The sequence below is a fragment of the Montipora foliosa genome, chromosome 1 (genome assembly GCF_036669935.1).
Source record: "Montipora foliosa isolate CH-2021 chromosome 1, ASM3666993v2, whole genome shotgun sequence".
In the NCBI taxonomy this organism is placed as follows: domain Eukaryota; kingdom Metazoa; phylum Cnidaria; class Anthozoa; order Scleractinia; family Acroporidae; genus Montipora; species Montipora foliosa.
Window position 1 is genome coordinate 19819995 of NC_090869.1, and position 16520 is coordinate 19836514.

The 16520-nt window shown below is 39.2% G+C and overlaps 1 protein-coding gene across 2 annotated transcripts in view; it reads right to left on the bottom strand.

Annotated features, from left to right (window-relative positions):
• LOC137992310 (uncharacterized) overlaps positions 1-16520 on the bottom strand; it is a 35526-nt gene that overhangs the window by 18073 nt on the left and 933 nt on the right. For both annotated transcript variants that reach the window (XM_068837591.1, XM_068837582.1), the window contains exons 2-12: positions 14937-15634; positions 13221-13283; positions 13003-13091; positions 9481-9815; positions 4277-7051; positions 3623-3693; positions 2984-3065; positions 2245-2313; positions 1847-1903; positions 1338-1409; positions 1203-1254 (exon numbers count right to left, since the gene is read on the bottom strand). In XM_068837591.1, coding sequence (XP_068693692.1) covers positions 1203-1254; positions 1338-1409; positions 1847-1903; positions 2245-2313; positions 2984-3065; positions 3623-3693; positions 4277-7051; positions 9481-9815; positions 13003-13091; positions 13221-13283; positions 14937-15634 — 4363 coding nt within the window. The remainder of the gene's footprint in view (positions 1-1202; positions 1255-1337; positions 1410-1846; positions 1904-2244; positions 2314-2983; positions 3066-3622; positions 3694-4276; positions 7052-9480; positions 9816-13002; positions 13092-13220; positions 13284-14936; positions 15635-16520) is intronic.

Below are 16520 nucleotides of genomic sequence, written 5' to 3' on the forward strand. Positions count from 1 at the left end.
TGACGCTCTCTCATTGGTTCATTGTCATTTTGTCGCAGCGACTTGTTGCCGGAAGAGTACACACGGTGCGACAACGCTGCCTTCGCTAATTTGTCGCTGCGATCAGTCGCACGAATTCAAACTGGTTTGAATTTGTGCAACTGATCGCAGCGACAATGATTTTCCCAAATTAACCGTGTCTCGAGAGGCAAATTGTTGCGGCGACTTACCTCTGCGACGTGTCGCAGCGGCAAATTTCCCTTTCGTAAACGGTCGTTGCCATTTCTCAGAACGGTCGTTGCCATTTGAAACCGTCGATGCCATTTATAACGGTCGACTACACACTTCACTTCAAAGAAAATTAAAAGAAACAAACTAAGAAAAAATATTTACAAAAATTAAGACAAAAAAGGAAAAAAAAAATTTATAAAAGAAAAACTGGAGGAAAAAAACAGTCCGAAAATTTCAAGACTCGAACTGGGGTTCTTAGCCCTCACCCTAAACAGAACCCTAACCCGAACCCTAACTCATATGACCAGCGAGACACAACTCCCAGTAAACGCAACCTTTTGAGTTCTTAGACCTAATGAGTGTAATTCAGAGCTAAAAAATGGCATCGACCGTTTCAAATCGCAACGACCGTTCTGAAAAATGGCAACGACCGTTTACGAAAGGGAAATAAGCGTTGCAGCGACTTATCGCCAAGTGTGTCCCGGTCTTTAGGCTTATCCAACCCCCTCAAAAAAGTCAAAGTGTGTATTACCACATGGACAAACATAAGTGCGAGAGCGTTTAAGTGATAAAAAAATCAAGTTATTAGACGGCTGTTTATGGTGAAAAGCAAGTGAGGAAAAAAACGGCGTTCGAGAGGGGGATCTTCAAACACGCTCAAAGTAGGAACGCGTGCAGGAATTTTTTTTCTAGCACGGAGAAATGGACATCATTACATGAAGATGCAACTATAACCTAGAAAACCTGCAATGTTTCAACGAAAATGCTGTAGTGTCTACTAGAAAACGAAAGCTTCCTGAATCGCACTAGCGTTTTATTGACTGACCGTCATATTCTCGTAGCGACAAAATGTCGTAGAGTGAATACGGACAAAGGAGAATTGAGCAGAGGGAGGTTCTATAGTGGACGAAAAGTTGACGTAACGCATATTTTTTTTCTTAAAGACGGCACTGCATGAAAAATTTTAGCCTCTTTCACAAGGCAAAAATTACCTTTGCTTCCTTTCTCCGACTGAACTTGCCGTAATAAGTCAGCTTTTTCGTCCTGAAAAGGAACAAACATGTTCCGTGAGACATTCTCTAAAGAAGGCCCATGGGCGGCGGTTAACGGGGTGCTAGAGAATTTACCTGTGGCAGAAGATCGTATGACAATAAGTACTTGAAGTAGATGTCCTGAAGCTTCCCAATACGGTCTTGAGCCTAAACGAAACGTAAGCACATTGAGACCCGGTTACACATGCGATTTTTGTTACATGAAATATCTGTAGCGGCAAAATTGCAATCGAGAAATTTAAGAAATCACACGTGTAAAACAAATGTGATTTCTGGGCGATTTTTTTGCGATCTGCCGTTACGATATCCTGCGAGCAGAGGCCCTTTGATCTTCCGACTTATCTAGGAAGATCGAAGGGCTTCTGCTCGCAGGACACCGTTACGACATCAAAAGGGTTTGACAGTTCTTCGAAGATTGACGCAACTTTGTGAGGACAAAAGTTCCATCGAGTAGTTGGGACTAAACAACTCGCACGTGAAAACGGGGCCTTTAAACTTTTAACACAAAGTAAAATAGAAGATTAACATGCAAAGCGTACCGTTTCCAGAATTCTGGAAATACAATAACAAAGTACGCAACTTACTGCTCGAGGTATTTTCAATATTTCGCCGACTTTGGGCCATTTTTTGCTATCAATGACCTGTGAAGCAAAAAGTCAACAAGTAAAGCTTACAAATTTCCTCACAAAAACATGTTTTATCTTTGAATGCTGATGGTATCTCACACGAGTGAGAGCAGCCAAAAACTGAGAGATAACATATCACAAAATGAAGCTTTAAATTCGTATCCTCGCGCGATCATGTAATGCTCTTCTTATTATTTAGATAACAAGAACCTGATTTCGCGCGTCAACAGGATGCAGTAATACTATTGGCTGACATGTCCGTAATCATGACAACAAAAATATCTTCACATATGAAAGATGAAAATAGTGTCTTTCCTTTGCGCGATGAAGTATCAAACACAGCCAAAGTGTGTTACCTTTTGAAGTCCACCGAACTGGCCCATCACCTTGGAAAACCGAGGTAGATCGAGTTCGCATCCGCCAATCTGAAAATTTAAATCACCAACGAGTCGTTTAAATCTGTTTGAATAAGAAAGCGCGAATTGGCGTCATGAAATTTAGCGATTCACAATCGAAACAGTCACCTCAAAAGTAGTCTACAGAGTTTGCAGTTTTGAAGCCGAACAAAAGAATAGCGTTCATTACGAAAATGAAGGAAAATCTTTACTTTTGCCGTGAACATTGTAGCAGCTCTTGTAAGCTGGCTATCATTTGGTACCGTAACACAACTTACAAAAAAAACAAGATTTGCATGAATACAATAAGAACAATTAAAAAGTTAAAATCGGTAAGGATGTCACGAACGCTAAAATGTGATAGAATATGTAGGTACTTGAGAAATATTAATGACGATAACAAGGAGACATACCACAATGAGACATAATTGAATTGAATCGCACTGTTTGTCGAAAATTTAAATATCCACACTTGAAAATGAACTCGGAGATGTAGAAAACACGTGACTTTTTGCCGCTTATTTTTATCACAAAATCTATTTCTAATAAACTTCTCATAAAAATTTTAACTGTTTCAACTTCACAAAATGAACAAAAGTTGCTTTCAACCAGCCCAATCCGTTTCCATATAAGGTCATACGATAAATAAGCTGCTGTCGATGGATTGAGTGAGCCAATCAGGAATGTCTCAAAATACTACCTGAGGCAAGGGCACAAGTGAGATGGATTGCTGGTCAAGATGTTTCTTGATGCAGGCCAATTCATCCTCCGCAGGACCCCACCTGGAATGAAAAAACAAAAGAAAAACATGTCACGGGAATGCATCGTGGGCTTGTTCTCGTTCGAATGCTTGCTTTTAAAATGCAAACACGCTGAATTTCCCGCTAATTATTTTACAGTAGTTACTACATAACTGCGTCATCAAGAAAAAAACCCTGCAATTCTCCAGTAAAACAACCACAGGTCCCTCATAGGCCATTTCCGAATTCATGTCTGCCTCCTCTACAAAGCGAGTCTAAGCGCGAAGTTTTTTTAAAATGAAAAAAGACTCGCTTTAAAGAGGAGGCAGACATAAACTTGGAAATGTGCTTTTGGATGACAGAAGATTTCAATAAGCGTCATAAAGTGTCACCTTGCTCTTCTGCCAACTTCGACATCACTTGTGTCTCTGATTACAGACAATAGACCTTATTCATACATGGCAGTCAATTTAATATTCTTTTGCTAATGTACAAATTAGCCTAGTCTCAATACCATACAGTGAATTCTTCTGGCTTTTTATTGTTTATAAACAACAAAAATGCAATCTGATCAACGAAGGTGTCTGTCACGAACTCACCTATCTTGAAGTCGGTGGATCAGTTGGCATTCGCTATTAAACCTCACGTTGTCCGAGATTTGAAATTCGGGCTAAAAACGTAAACAATGACGGTAAATTTCACAAACATAAAAGAATTTAAATCGTGATGGGTAACACATATGAAGAAGCCCATTATCATGATACTGGAGATATTATACCCTTACGTCAACCCTGTCCCATATCTTATATTTTTAGAACTGCTATATCTTTTAATCATTTTGAAGTACCACCGTGTTTTGGGTGTGCCTCCCCCCCCCCCGGGAGGTGCTTTAAAAAATAAAAAGATACGGGACAGCATGGACTCAGAGGGTTAATATAGAAGAGGGAGGCTCCGTTATATACCCTCTCGAAGTTGGAAAAACTGAAAACCCCTGAGGGTCTAGCAGCATTTGCTCCCAATAATTCCGACAACGTTCCCGGCTTTTTTGCTTCCTAAATTTTGTATGTTCCCTTGCTACCAATGATGTTTGTCTATGTTTGCCTGATCACCGGTTTAATTTTGCCATGTTCGCTTGATATGCAAACCCTTGGTAACTACTGAGACATCTGGAGGACCCCCCTTTTTCTCTTTAGTCCACAGTTTAGTCAAAAGTGCGTGCAGAAATTCGTACAAAGCTGAAGGCAAAAACTAACCTTCCATGACTCGGGGGGAACAATCACACACACACCAAATCTTTCAGCATCCCGTCGGATCATCTTAATGTAAGCAACCGGATCTTTAAATTCCTCTTCGCTTGGGTGAAAAACAGCTGAAGGGCAAACCATTTGCTTATTCTTCGAAGCTGACGTATTTCTGCCAGTAACTGCTGAAGATTTGAGAGGCTTTTTAACGTTAGTATCGCTGTAGATAACCGCTGACCCGGAGCTTTTCTTTTCTTTTAGACCAGGCGATTTGGAAGATGGAGGATTTGAAATGTGGTGATTCGGGCGAGGTAAAGGACTTGATGTTTGCCTGTTTAGACTTGGCGAATTGGATAAAGGAGGTTTGGTTGGAATGTGGGTGTGACGATGTGACGGGCTTGAAGATTTCCTGTTGAACTCTTCTGGAGCACAAAATTCCGATTCGCGAACAAATCTGTCTCTCGAGGAAGTGTTTGAAAAAGCACAATCCGTGAAAACCGTATTTGTTCTTGAATCCTGCCGCAGATCTCCAACTTGGAAAGCCGGGGGTAATTGAGAGCTTCTGAAATTTTCCTGTCGTACTACATGAAGTCCAGGCGGATCAGTGCTGGGTGACCCACCACTTTTATGACTTGCTTTCTCATTAACAGGCGCCAGTTGATTATCAGTTGATTGAACAGAAGCTAACGAATACCCATCTAAAGATGGCGTGCTCGAATTTGAACGCGAGCCAACGGAATGACTTTCAGATTGGGGCGCAGAAAGCGTTCCCTCGGGAAATTTTACAGAGAAAGTGTACGGCCTAGGAGAGGAATTTCCAGAGACGATCGATGGTACAGAATACGGTCCAGGTCTCAAATGAGACCACATAGGATAAGAGCTTTGCACGGAGTTTTCTTTATGCCGAACACTGGATCGCAAAGCTGTTGGATGACCATCTGAAGACAAGGGGCTCGGAGAATCAGTACCAGGGCGAGGCATATATACAACGTTATTTGGTTCGTAAGAGATTCTGCTGAACAAGTCTGATCGCGGGGAAGGTATTCTTTTGGAGGCTAAAGGATTACCAAATTGTGCACTCGGATCACTTGAGCTCTGTTGCGATCGAAATATAAAAGACGAGGAAGTATGATGGCCTGAGTATGGAGTGTTGCCCACAAATGACCGCCTTCCATCAGACCGGCCACAGTCTTCAGATGAATGAAAGCGCATTGAGCTAAGGTTAACTGCGTTTGGAGATATATGCATGCCATGTTTGCTTGGCATAACCAAAGAGCTAACTTGCAAGGGACCTGGTTCGTTTCCGGTTGATAAATTTGTCTGCCGATTAGCAAAAACGTAAGTGCATTTGTTCTTCTCTCTTAGTAGCCCAGGGGAGAGCCTCCTTCCAGACACAAGAGCTTCACCAACGGGAATGGGTCTAGGGTAACTTCCTTCTTGGAACGCTTGAGGGCTGTTGCTATGTCTAGACATTGCGAGAGGGGAGGCTCGAAAATGACTGGGTTCACCGGAAGTGGAATGATTACTGTGAAGTGTTGTTGCGATGAAGGAAGCTTCGGAGTGACCCATTTGGGCCGCTGATTGCTTTACATGCCCAGAAGGAACTGGATGAAAGTTCGGCGAAAGACGACTGTAAGAAGTATCAAGTCCGCCACCGGAAGTTTCAGGACGAGTACCGAATCTCTGTATAGGATTACCGGAAGTTCTATAATGACCACCGGAAGTTTGCACAACACAAGCGAAGGGTTCACTTTTATCACTAACGGATCCAAATCGATTGCTGAGAGTACCGAGTTCAAGGCTGGAAGTTTCAACTCGATCAGCAGCTTTTTCACACTGACTACCGGAAGTTTCGATCGGAACAGCCGATTGTAGTCGGATACCGGAAGTTTCTAATGGACCAGCAGAAGCTTTGGACAAATGAAAAGATGGTCCCACTTGTTTGTTGTCCGCAGAAACAGACACGCGCTGAAGAAGCGGTGGACTGTGCGAATTTGCTCGCAAATACACGAGCTCATCGAAGCACACTGCATCCTGACTGGCTGAAGAATGCCTTCTTAATAAAGGCATTTCCTTATTTGGCCACCGAGATGTTGTTCCTTTATCTTCAGTCTCTAGCGACGTGATTTTGGTCAAGTCGGAAAGGGAGCTGCTTGCCCTACAGCTGCCAGCTACGGTGGCTTTAGACGTAGCCGAAACTTCTACATTAATTTTGAAGTTATTCGGCGATCGTGACGAAACAGAACGAAATCCTGAATCACAAGGCGACATTAGCTGGTCGTAGCTGCCTTTCTCTGTGCTTTCATCATTCTTAGCACTTTCATGCTCTATGACAATTGGCGGGAATCTCTTCAGTGGAGGCGGTCCCGCATTCTGATCAAGCGATAGCCGACGTTGCTCTACGAGCTCCGCGCTTTCTCGTTCACGCGTGGGAGAGGTGGAAGGATACCGCTTTAGAGTGGGCGGGCCGTGCAGATGCGTGACACGCAAAGCTGCTGAAGGAATGTACAGCAATGGAGGCGGCGGAGGAGAACACGAGGTTGATTCCACGGGGTGCAATAACGGCGGAGGCGGAAGAATGGCGTTGTTTCCGCTGTTGCAAGTTCGCGCAGGTAATGCACTTTCATTGACTGCATTTCCCGCTAAAGATGGCATCACGGCGACAGGCTTTGGTATCGGTCTGGGAAGTTGCTTGTCCTTTGCTCTACATGCGGCCCAGTGTGTTGGGCGTGAGGACACACGGAAGGTGAGAGGTGGTGTTACGGATTTGGTCAGTTCTCTTGGGTCCTGCAGAAGGGAACATAGAAAACATGGAATTAACTTCGAAAACAATGACCAGTAAAGAAACAAAAAAACAGCGAAGATCAAGTTGTTGCCGACCAAAAAATGAGACAAGAATATATTAAATATATAAACCCTTCACTCATGTTGATTTGAATAAATTCCCATGGGAATTGGAAGAGAGAATCTTTACGCTGGTATGCTTTAAAACGCTTGACAACGACACAATTGTGTTCATTAAGGAAACGATTAGCCAGATTACTTAAAGTAAAATTGACTTGTAAATAAGGCCAAATTACGAATAAACTCTCTAACCGCTCACTGCTATTCAAACTGATGAAAGTTGAGCGATTCAACAGAAATATTTCTAAATGGACCGAATTTTTTGTCAGTTTTTAATTATGTTTTGTCTTTTTAGCATGTTTGCTAGAAAGTTTATTGTATGTATCCGGAACATGGAATGGACAATTTTGCTTCTAAATTACGCATAGTTTTCGACCACTGAAGCCTATCAGAACTGCTTTGTTTTCTCTAAGAACATTCATTTTCAAGATATCCTTCCTCAAAAAAAAATCATACCCACTCATTTTTACCCAGATTATGTTTTCTCACATCCAAAGTTCGTAGTTTATAAGATTAATATCTTCAGAAGCGCATTGTTTCATTCTGTTATAATTTTTCGATCCAAAGACGCATTTGTTGAGGGCTTTCCGGAAAAGACATGCGCGCGATCTTTTCAGAAATAGGATAGTCTGCTTAGCTGGTGGTTCTTTTCGGAGTGCCTGAGATTTCGACAGAACCGACAGCTACGCTGGCTAGAAATAGGTTTCCTTTCACTCTAAAGCCGTGAACAGTGGACAAAAAAAGAAACGTTCTAACAATTTGTGGTGAAAAAAGATAAATAAAGTTAAATACTGCGGAGCAAACCAGTTGAAAATGAGACAGTATTTTACAAAGGTATAAACGCCTTTAATGAATTTCACAATCTTACAATACTATTAATTGTACTTTCGAACATAGCAGCACTTTCTGAATGCTTACCATATTACATGTTTTAAAATAACAATAATTAAACTAAAAAGTGTGCGCCAACATAAACGGCCTTCCAAATAAGAATAAACAAAGGAAATAAACTCGATACTCCGAATGTAAATAATCCAAAAATAATCCTGGGGAAGTGAAACAAGTTATTGCACATCAGACGTCTGCTACCAACGTAAACGTGACAATGCACTACTTTTCGAGATGCTGTTTGTATGAGGGAAGGAAAATCAAAGCAGTAGAAAGAACGACTTTTCGCGCCGTTAACACGCAGTACGTAACTCTTTCGGGCCATCGAGCATGTGTCTCCAGTTCAAGAATCTTCAGCAGTAAATACCAAAACTTTGCCAAAACGTTGTCGTCAAATGACAAGAAGTAATTCATTTTAAACTTAAAATTTGGGTTTAAAATAAAACAAAGAAAACGCACAAGGAGTACTTGCTTTGAACCAATGGCTGTCTGGCTACTCTAGCTGTCAGTCCTATGGCTATTCCGAGCAGCCAGTACTCTGTATAATATTATTTTCTTCTACATGTATTTCCAGTGTAATGATTGTTTTAGTGTGAGTACAAATTAAGGTTGAGCCCTGTTGCTGATGTTGACCCGTACCATTTGCTATATCCGCTGTGTCAACTACTAAATTCCCAAAGTTTTAAAAAAAGTTTCTTTTAAAATTACTTTTGAAAGTTTCATAATTAGAGTACTCGATATATGTATAAAAAAAATCGTTGCTCTTTTTTTATATTTCTTGTGCTTTCATGTTCCTTCGCCCAAAGTGTGCTTTGATGTCATTACTGTACCATTTATGACAAAAGACTCAACTTTCTAGTATTCTACATATACCCAACGGAATGCAAATTACATTCTACTTTTTGAGTGAATTAAGTACAGTAAGCTATCGGCACATGTAGTGTATGTGCCATATCTTCAATATAATTTTTTTTTATGAAAGGAAGAGGCACCAAGACAGAAATATCAGAATTAATATACATGTACCTATCAATTGAGCAAGTGAGAAAGCTGATGCAATTGAAAATGCTCAAGTTAGTCCACCAACAGACTGACTTGCCTCCCGCATTTCAGGAAGTTACAGCAACCAGAGGAGCCAAGTGTCAAGTTAACAACAGCAGGTGGCACCCCAAATAGAGTCAGTCTCGGAGAGCACTTACAGATTGCATTATAAACTGTTTATCTGTCACACAACAATCATGTAAACTTTTTCACATGTAAACTTTTTCACGTAGACAAGTGATGACAAATTAGTTCAAGAACTTGCAACACGAAATTTCCTCCAGTGGAAGTGGTTCCATTATAATTTTGAGGCTTAAGCAGCTGCAAGCAGTAGTGAGATTTTAATAATCACACATCAAGAAAAAGTAATCATAACAACTCACATCGGCATCATCACTTGGTTGTAGCTCCTCATATTTCTTCTGATCTTTTCTGTTCCCTGCAAGTCCCTTGGGACCATCAGCATACATCCTTACCACTCCACTCTCCCAACAAGGCCCCTCACCAGTGGCTGGACTATCTATCGAAGGGGCTGGTGAGTCAGAAAATGATTTGGGAATTGTACTTGATAGGTTTGATACATTTGAGACAGAGGACTGAGACTGTGCAGGCGAGGGTGGAGATGAAGTGTTATTTTCCTCTTGGTCGTCTGACAAAGGCGATACTGGCATACAAGGATGATTGAAAATCTCAAGCTCTTCTGGCAGGACAGGATGATCTGTAACATAACAATCTTAAAATATTACATGTAACAACTATTTCCAACTTCTGCTCTTTAGGCTAGTCTAAGAAGGTCAAAATGTAATGAACACTGAGACTGTAAAAACTACAGAACTAACACAAGAAAATGATAAAAATATTATTTTGCACTTGCTCTAAGTTATTAGCGCGGTTTTCAATTGAGTGTCAAAAGTAATTAGCGAATTACTTTGGTTTTGCATTACTTCACTAAGTGATTGGTTCAAAGTTCTCACGCCACTTTTTCAACCAATCAGAAGTGAACCCAAACCCAATCGTGGCTCGCGCGTGCACATTTTCCCACACTGTGTCAGCTACGTGTAATTTCTTCGCGTTTTGATTGGTTTACTTGATTGTGTCTGTCCTTTCTGATAGGCCAAAGTAATTACTTTGGTTTGGTTTTACTACACTCATTTGAAAACCACTCTAATACATCAAGACAACAATAAACCAAACGACAAAATACCGTATTTACCCATGTATAAGTCGACCTTTTATGGCCTCAAAAGAAGCTCCAAAAATCGCCCTCGACTTATACACGGGTCAAAGATTTTGAGCCAAGTGCAAGCTAAGTAATTTATTCAAAATTAACATAATAATGTTAACGTTGCCTTGGGCATAATGAACACAGTGGACAAAAGCCGACGTAAAGACTTCAAAATGAATGACAAAAGACTTCAAAACGAATGTAAGCAATTCCAGTTGAAATGAAAAAGGATTTGTCCAACTCTAAATGTTGAAGATACTCACAAGCACAAATATGAAATAGACACTGGAAATTTTCGTTTTCCAAAGGCGGAAAGCTCTAAAAGTCATTTCTGTTTCTTCGAATAAAACACGATCGTTCAATGGCTTAGTAACCTGGCGCAATACCTCGTGTTTGCGTGCAAGCATCGTCACTCGTGTTGCATGAAAATGCTGGTTGGTAATGAATGTTTTTTATTCTTTATACAAACCTGGCAGATTTAAATGCTTTTGCAAACTTTGTATTGTTTGGTTTATGAGTTTTGTTTTGTTTGTCATTTGAGAAATTATAAGTCAAGGACCAATTAAACCTTGCACATTTTCGCATCGTTCGCAAGTTATTTTCAAAGATTGACTCCTGCTTCTGTGTGCATTGTGCTTATCCTCTAAAGCCCTTTATCTTTGAACAACGAAACAGGTGAGTTTGAGGTTTACATGTTCGATTTTCTGAGAACTTTTTCAAAACTCAAGGACAAAATGCCCACATATTCAACAGCTGTTGAACAACGAAACTTTTAAGCGTTTGAGGCCCTGATTTTTTTGTGTATCCACATTTCCAGAAATCTAAGAATACAAGATTAGTGTCCATGAATATTTAACAAAGAAATTAAGAAATTGCATTTTGGGGGATCGACTTATACATGGTATCGACTTATACACGGGTAAATTCGGTAATAATAATTTATTATTTTGTCATTTCGTTTATTATTATTACTTATTTTTTTTAATTTATTTATTATTATTATTATTATTACTTCTTGATATCCGAGAAAGATTGAGGAGCTCCCAAAGGGCATCCAACTGTGTTACCATGATATTTATTGTTAAAAGGAAAGAATAAAGTTTGTATGTCATACATGTATATAAAATATGAGCAGCAGATCTGTATCACAACTACAAATTAGCCTGTTCAGGCTCCCAGATAGTAAGGAAAGCAAAAAATCTGGGTGTGAAAAACGAGCGGGGTTTGGGGTAAGCCCCCCTCATTTTTCACACCCAGGCTAATTACAATCTCAAGGGTAAGCCGAGAAATTGTAAATGTGACATAGATCTCATGTGAATACTGTATATGACTTATTATTAAATTCTCAACCTCTGATAATGCATTCTGCGAGCTCTGATTGGTTCACTCAATCTCGGTTATCAGCTCATATAATATACCTTAGTTTGACCTTACAACATAAGGTCAAACTAACGTATATGACCTGATAACCGAGATTGAGTGAACTGATTATGGTAAATGATTGCGTTAACTTAAGCATTGCTAAACTAAAAAATTTTTCGCCGGAAAGCAAAATTTCTCTTTGAATAAAGCCAAACAAGAACAAAAAACTTTTTTTGTGGAAAGTTTGGATCAATTCCCACATTTAGAAGTACGCAAAAAGGCAAGAAATGTTTTTGTGATGAGCCTGCGTCTGTCTGACCACAAGGTCTTACACAACATCGCATCTTCATCAAGTTTTTTCAATTTTGCTAGGATTTTCTCCCTTTTTTTGCTCGTATTTCGTACTTTCAAATTTTTGGAGTTTAAGGAATTTAATAAAACAACACTATTATTCCATTCGCGCTTGTTGGATATGAGACTGGTTATAGCTGACTTGGCACTACGTGCCTTGTTGGCTACTTACCATCTCATATCCAACCCTTTCTCATGGAATAAATTAACACTTAGATGCTGATGTTTAATTAACAAACATTGTTAATGAAGCGTTAGCATTTAAGTGTTAATTTACACTAGGTATTTTTGGTGCTTCAATGACTTGAAAGATCTGTTTAATGAGCAAAGGGTAAAGTCTGCTTACAAGACCAGTGGCCCATTAGGCTGGAGCTTATCCCGGTTTCTGTACATGTAGCATGAAGCGACTAGGAGTATTTCCACTCCCCCTGGATGGGATGCAAGTCCATTGCAGGGTTACCCCCCAGCATTAAATTCGCCGATACCCATCTATACACCTGGGTGGAGAGAGGCACCGTGAGAGTAAAGTGTCTTGCCCACAAATGAGTAAATGAAGAGAAATCTGGATCAGATAATACAGATATTGATTAACAAAACATTTCTTTTGTTTTCCCATCATGAAGTATTAACAAGTTATATAAGATAAGTAATTTTTAAAGAATGATAGAAAATTCAAAAAGTTACTGTTATGCGGTCATTTAAGTAAAACGTTGAATTTGATAATTTCAGGTATTTCTTTTTGAAAGGATGGCAAAGAAATGTTCTAAACTGTAAAATGCACAGCACATACATTTGTTCCTCTTTTTCCTCTCCCATTTTCTTTATTTTTACTAGGCAATCAGAGGCAGCCCTATTTTGGATTATATCACCCAAAGGTTTAAAATCCTTGTTAACGAAAGGGGTCACAGCGTCAAGGAACGAGATTGTCCTGTCATAAGCTAAGAAGTTCTTACAAATTGGTACTTACTTCTTAAACAAAGGAAGGTTAAGAAATCCTCAGTCTTGGCTCTTGAAACTGAAGTAGATAACAAGTGTCTTTCTTCCTGAATCCTCATGCTGAAAACAAAAAGTTGATACTTTGCTCATTACAAATTTCATTCTACAGTATAATTATTGGTAATATTAATGCATATTTTTAGCCCAAATAGATAAAAACACAAAAGCAAAAGCAAAAATGTAGCCTACCTGGATGGACTCAATGGAAGGGCCTTGGCAAATTTTCTCTGTGCTTGCACTATTCTCACAGGTCTAAGGAACAAAATACATCTACAAGTTAAAGGAGTCACAATTTCATTTTCAATTGACAAAGTTGAAATCAGTTTCACCAAGATTGTGATTCAGAGTTCCCGGCTTCAAGACCCCTTCAGACTACTCATTGAATTTGTTCCTCGAAGTCCCTGGTTCAACTTCTCTGTTGCAATTGTAAATAGCCAACTGGTTTGCCTCCAACCAGTTGGTATTCTTTAAGTTGTTGTTGTTCTGTTCTGTTGTAATTCGTTGATTGTGTTTCATTGGTCCTGAAAAGCCCCTATGGGGAGTGGTCAGTTAAGTATCTATTGTCTTGTATTGCATATTGCATAGCTCCAAGTACGTGTACATGTAGGTTGCCTAATGATAATCTATTCCTCTCTTATTCTAATTTATGTGCTATGTTGGCACATGCTGGAAGGTATGCTGTACTGTATGGCTTGAGTTTCCATAATCTCCTGGCCTCCTAGGATGGTTTTACAGAATCTACTCTCCAATAACATCGATTGGCTTCATGTAAAGTTTTAACACTAGGAGTAATCGCTGATAATGAAGTCAATCCTTGGGAGTTCAACTTTGGAGGTTGGAATCATTAGATGAGCCGAGATGCCGTAAAGACAGTGCATAAATTTGATATGTAAAGAACATCTGTCAAAAGTATCAATAATTATGTGAGGCTTGTCTAATGTAGCTGAAAACAGACAGTCTAACTTTCCCATAATTTCACTTGGTTTCAGCCGTTCATACTTTTGTGCAAATTATGTGAACTAGTGCACAAGTTTGTTCTGGAATTTTGCCTTGATTAACCATGTTGTGAACAGTTTTGAAGCCCAACCACTTGATTGTAACGTCACCATAAAATTACATAATCAACCCTAATTATTAGCGTGTGGACCCAAATAAATTGATGGAAAGTACTTATGGTGTACTCAATGTAATGTCACAACAGAATTCTAAATATACCGGTACTTGATTTTTAAGAAATGTGCAATATTATAGTTCAGACAATTGGTGACAAAATTGTTGACAAATTGACCATTTCTAACCCCAGCCTGTGCCGTATTTCTTCTATCTTTTAGCCTTCTTAGGAAGTCCAATTCGCCCCCTTCCCCCCACCCCCAAAACAATGTTGTAGCATGATTCCCAGGATATTTAGGTACAAATAGGCAACATTGAATGGGGGAGTGGGGAGTCTTATCAATAATTTAGAGCATGATTCAAATTATAGTGTTATTTTACTCTTATAAAGAACTGTTTAAACACAATGTGTCAACCAATTTTGTCCCTGATTGCAGGTTAGCGCATAACACTGGTAAACTCTGCGACCTACTGTTTGCAAAGTGTGTGGATTTCTTTTGTGTCATGCAGAAGGACTGTGAGACCATTTGGTTATAGTTCTTATCTACGAAGATCTGCAGATGAATTAACTAAAGCTACAATAATATTTCTCTCCAGTTATTTGAAGATCCTGAGAGTTGTTTTGGTCGTGGTTTGAACCTGCAACCCCTCACATGAAAGTCACCCGCCCACTCGCAGCAACGTCGTTGGTGTTAATTTCTCTCAAGCATAATCCTTATAAAACTACCTGTACTCTGAAAAATGAACGAATGTCATTAAACATTTTTACGTTTTAAGACTGTCCAATAAACTTACATTTTGTCTTCTATTTTGGATTTCTTTATGGGTGAATCCTCATCTTCAGCACCGGCACTATCAGTTTTATTAAATATGTCATTCTTGAATGCCTTCCTCTTTCTCCTTCTCCTTTTCTTGTTCTTCAAAAGAAGGCCTTTCTCTGGTTCAGAGAAATGGTTCTTTGATATCTTTCCACCAACAGACTTGTTCATGGCGACAAACACAGCAAGTGCTCCTCTCTGTCGCTTTTTCTTCTTCGTTGTCTTTGGTTTCCCATTCACAGTTGGGGAGCTAGGAAAACTAGTTTCACCATTTTCAGAAACTTTGGTTGGTGACAAAGTCCCTAATAAAGCTCTTGAGTTGTTTCTTTTCTCTTTCTTCTTCTTGATAACATAATTTAGTAGTTTGCTTGGCTCCTTTGAAATTTTCAGCCTCTTCTTTAATTCAGGATAAGTCTTCAAGACAGAGTGATTGGACTTAAAGCATTTTGCAGAGTCAATGTCACAGTTGTTACTGTCTACAATATCATCATTAATTAGTTCACTGGTTGAAACTTGTCCTTTTGAATGAGCCACATCACTTGAATCTTGAGAGCTTAAAGTTAACTGATGAATCGGAAGCTTGGTTGGTAATGGTTTCTTGGAATCATTCAATGAGGCATACATAGCCCTACGCAACATAATTTCCTCCTTATGCAAAAGACCTCCATTGTATTCCTAAGAAAAACCATTATCGTTAATTTTATTAACTATCAAGTACACAATACATGTTAATAAATGGTCTCAATATTAATAACTTGACTTTGTCAGCATTACAGCAGTTACCAGCCCCTCAATGATTTTTTCATGCTTTAAAACTAAATTTGGGTCGACGTCAATCCAAATCTTTCCATGACGAATTTGACTGGTGCCAATTGAACAGGACTATTGTTGTGGAAACAATTTTGATTGACGCCCATCTAAATAAAGTTTCAAAAAATAAAATAAAAAGCTTTTGATGGTCATGTGACTGATCTCCACTGTAACACTTTTACTCATTTGTGTTAAAGCAGAGCAAATACATGTATCATGGATCTCAGATCATCTACAGATCTAGGCATCTTAGCAGGTCACTCGTTAGATAATGTCTGTCTATCTGAAAGCAAATATCACACAACATTCCTGAAGCCTCTGTAAGTTATACACTATATGGCGTAGTCAAGTTTTCGGTCAACCATATGTATCGAGCTTTCCAAATCAAGGTACGAGAACATTAGTTAATTACCTTTCTAGAGGACCCTAAAACCACTGACAGAAAAACATAAAGCAATTTAATGGCAGCATATATAACTGACTCAGCTTCTATTTATGTTTTCCATGCCCTTATCATTTAAAGGAACTTCAATACATTGTTGATCTACAGATCGAATTAACAAATGACAAGGCTATAAAGTACCCTGTTCATAACTAGTTGAACAGTTTGTCTAAGTTCTTTTATAACAGGGGTTAGAGCCCAGGTTAAAATCTGTTTACCATCCAAAACAAATTTTATGGTCCTTCACGGTTCAGTGGAAGTTAAGCTTATATTAAATAATCCTGATGATAACAAATATTTCATGTCGAT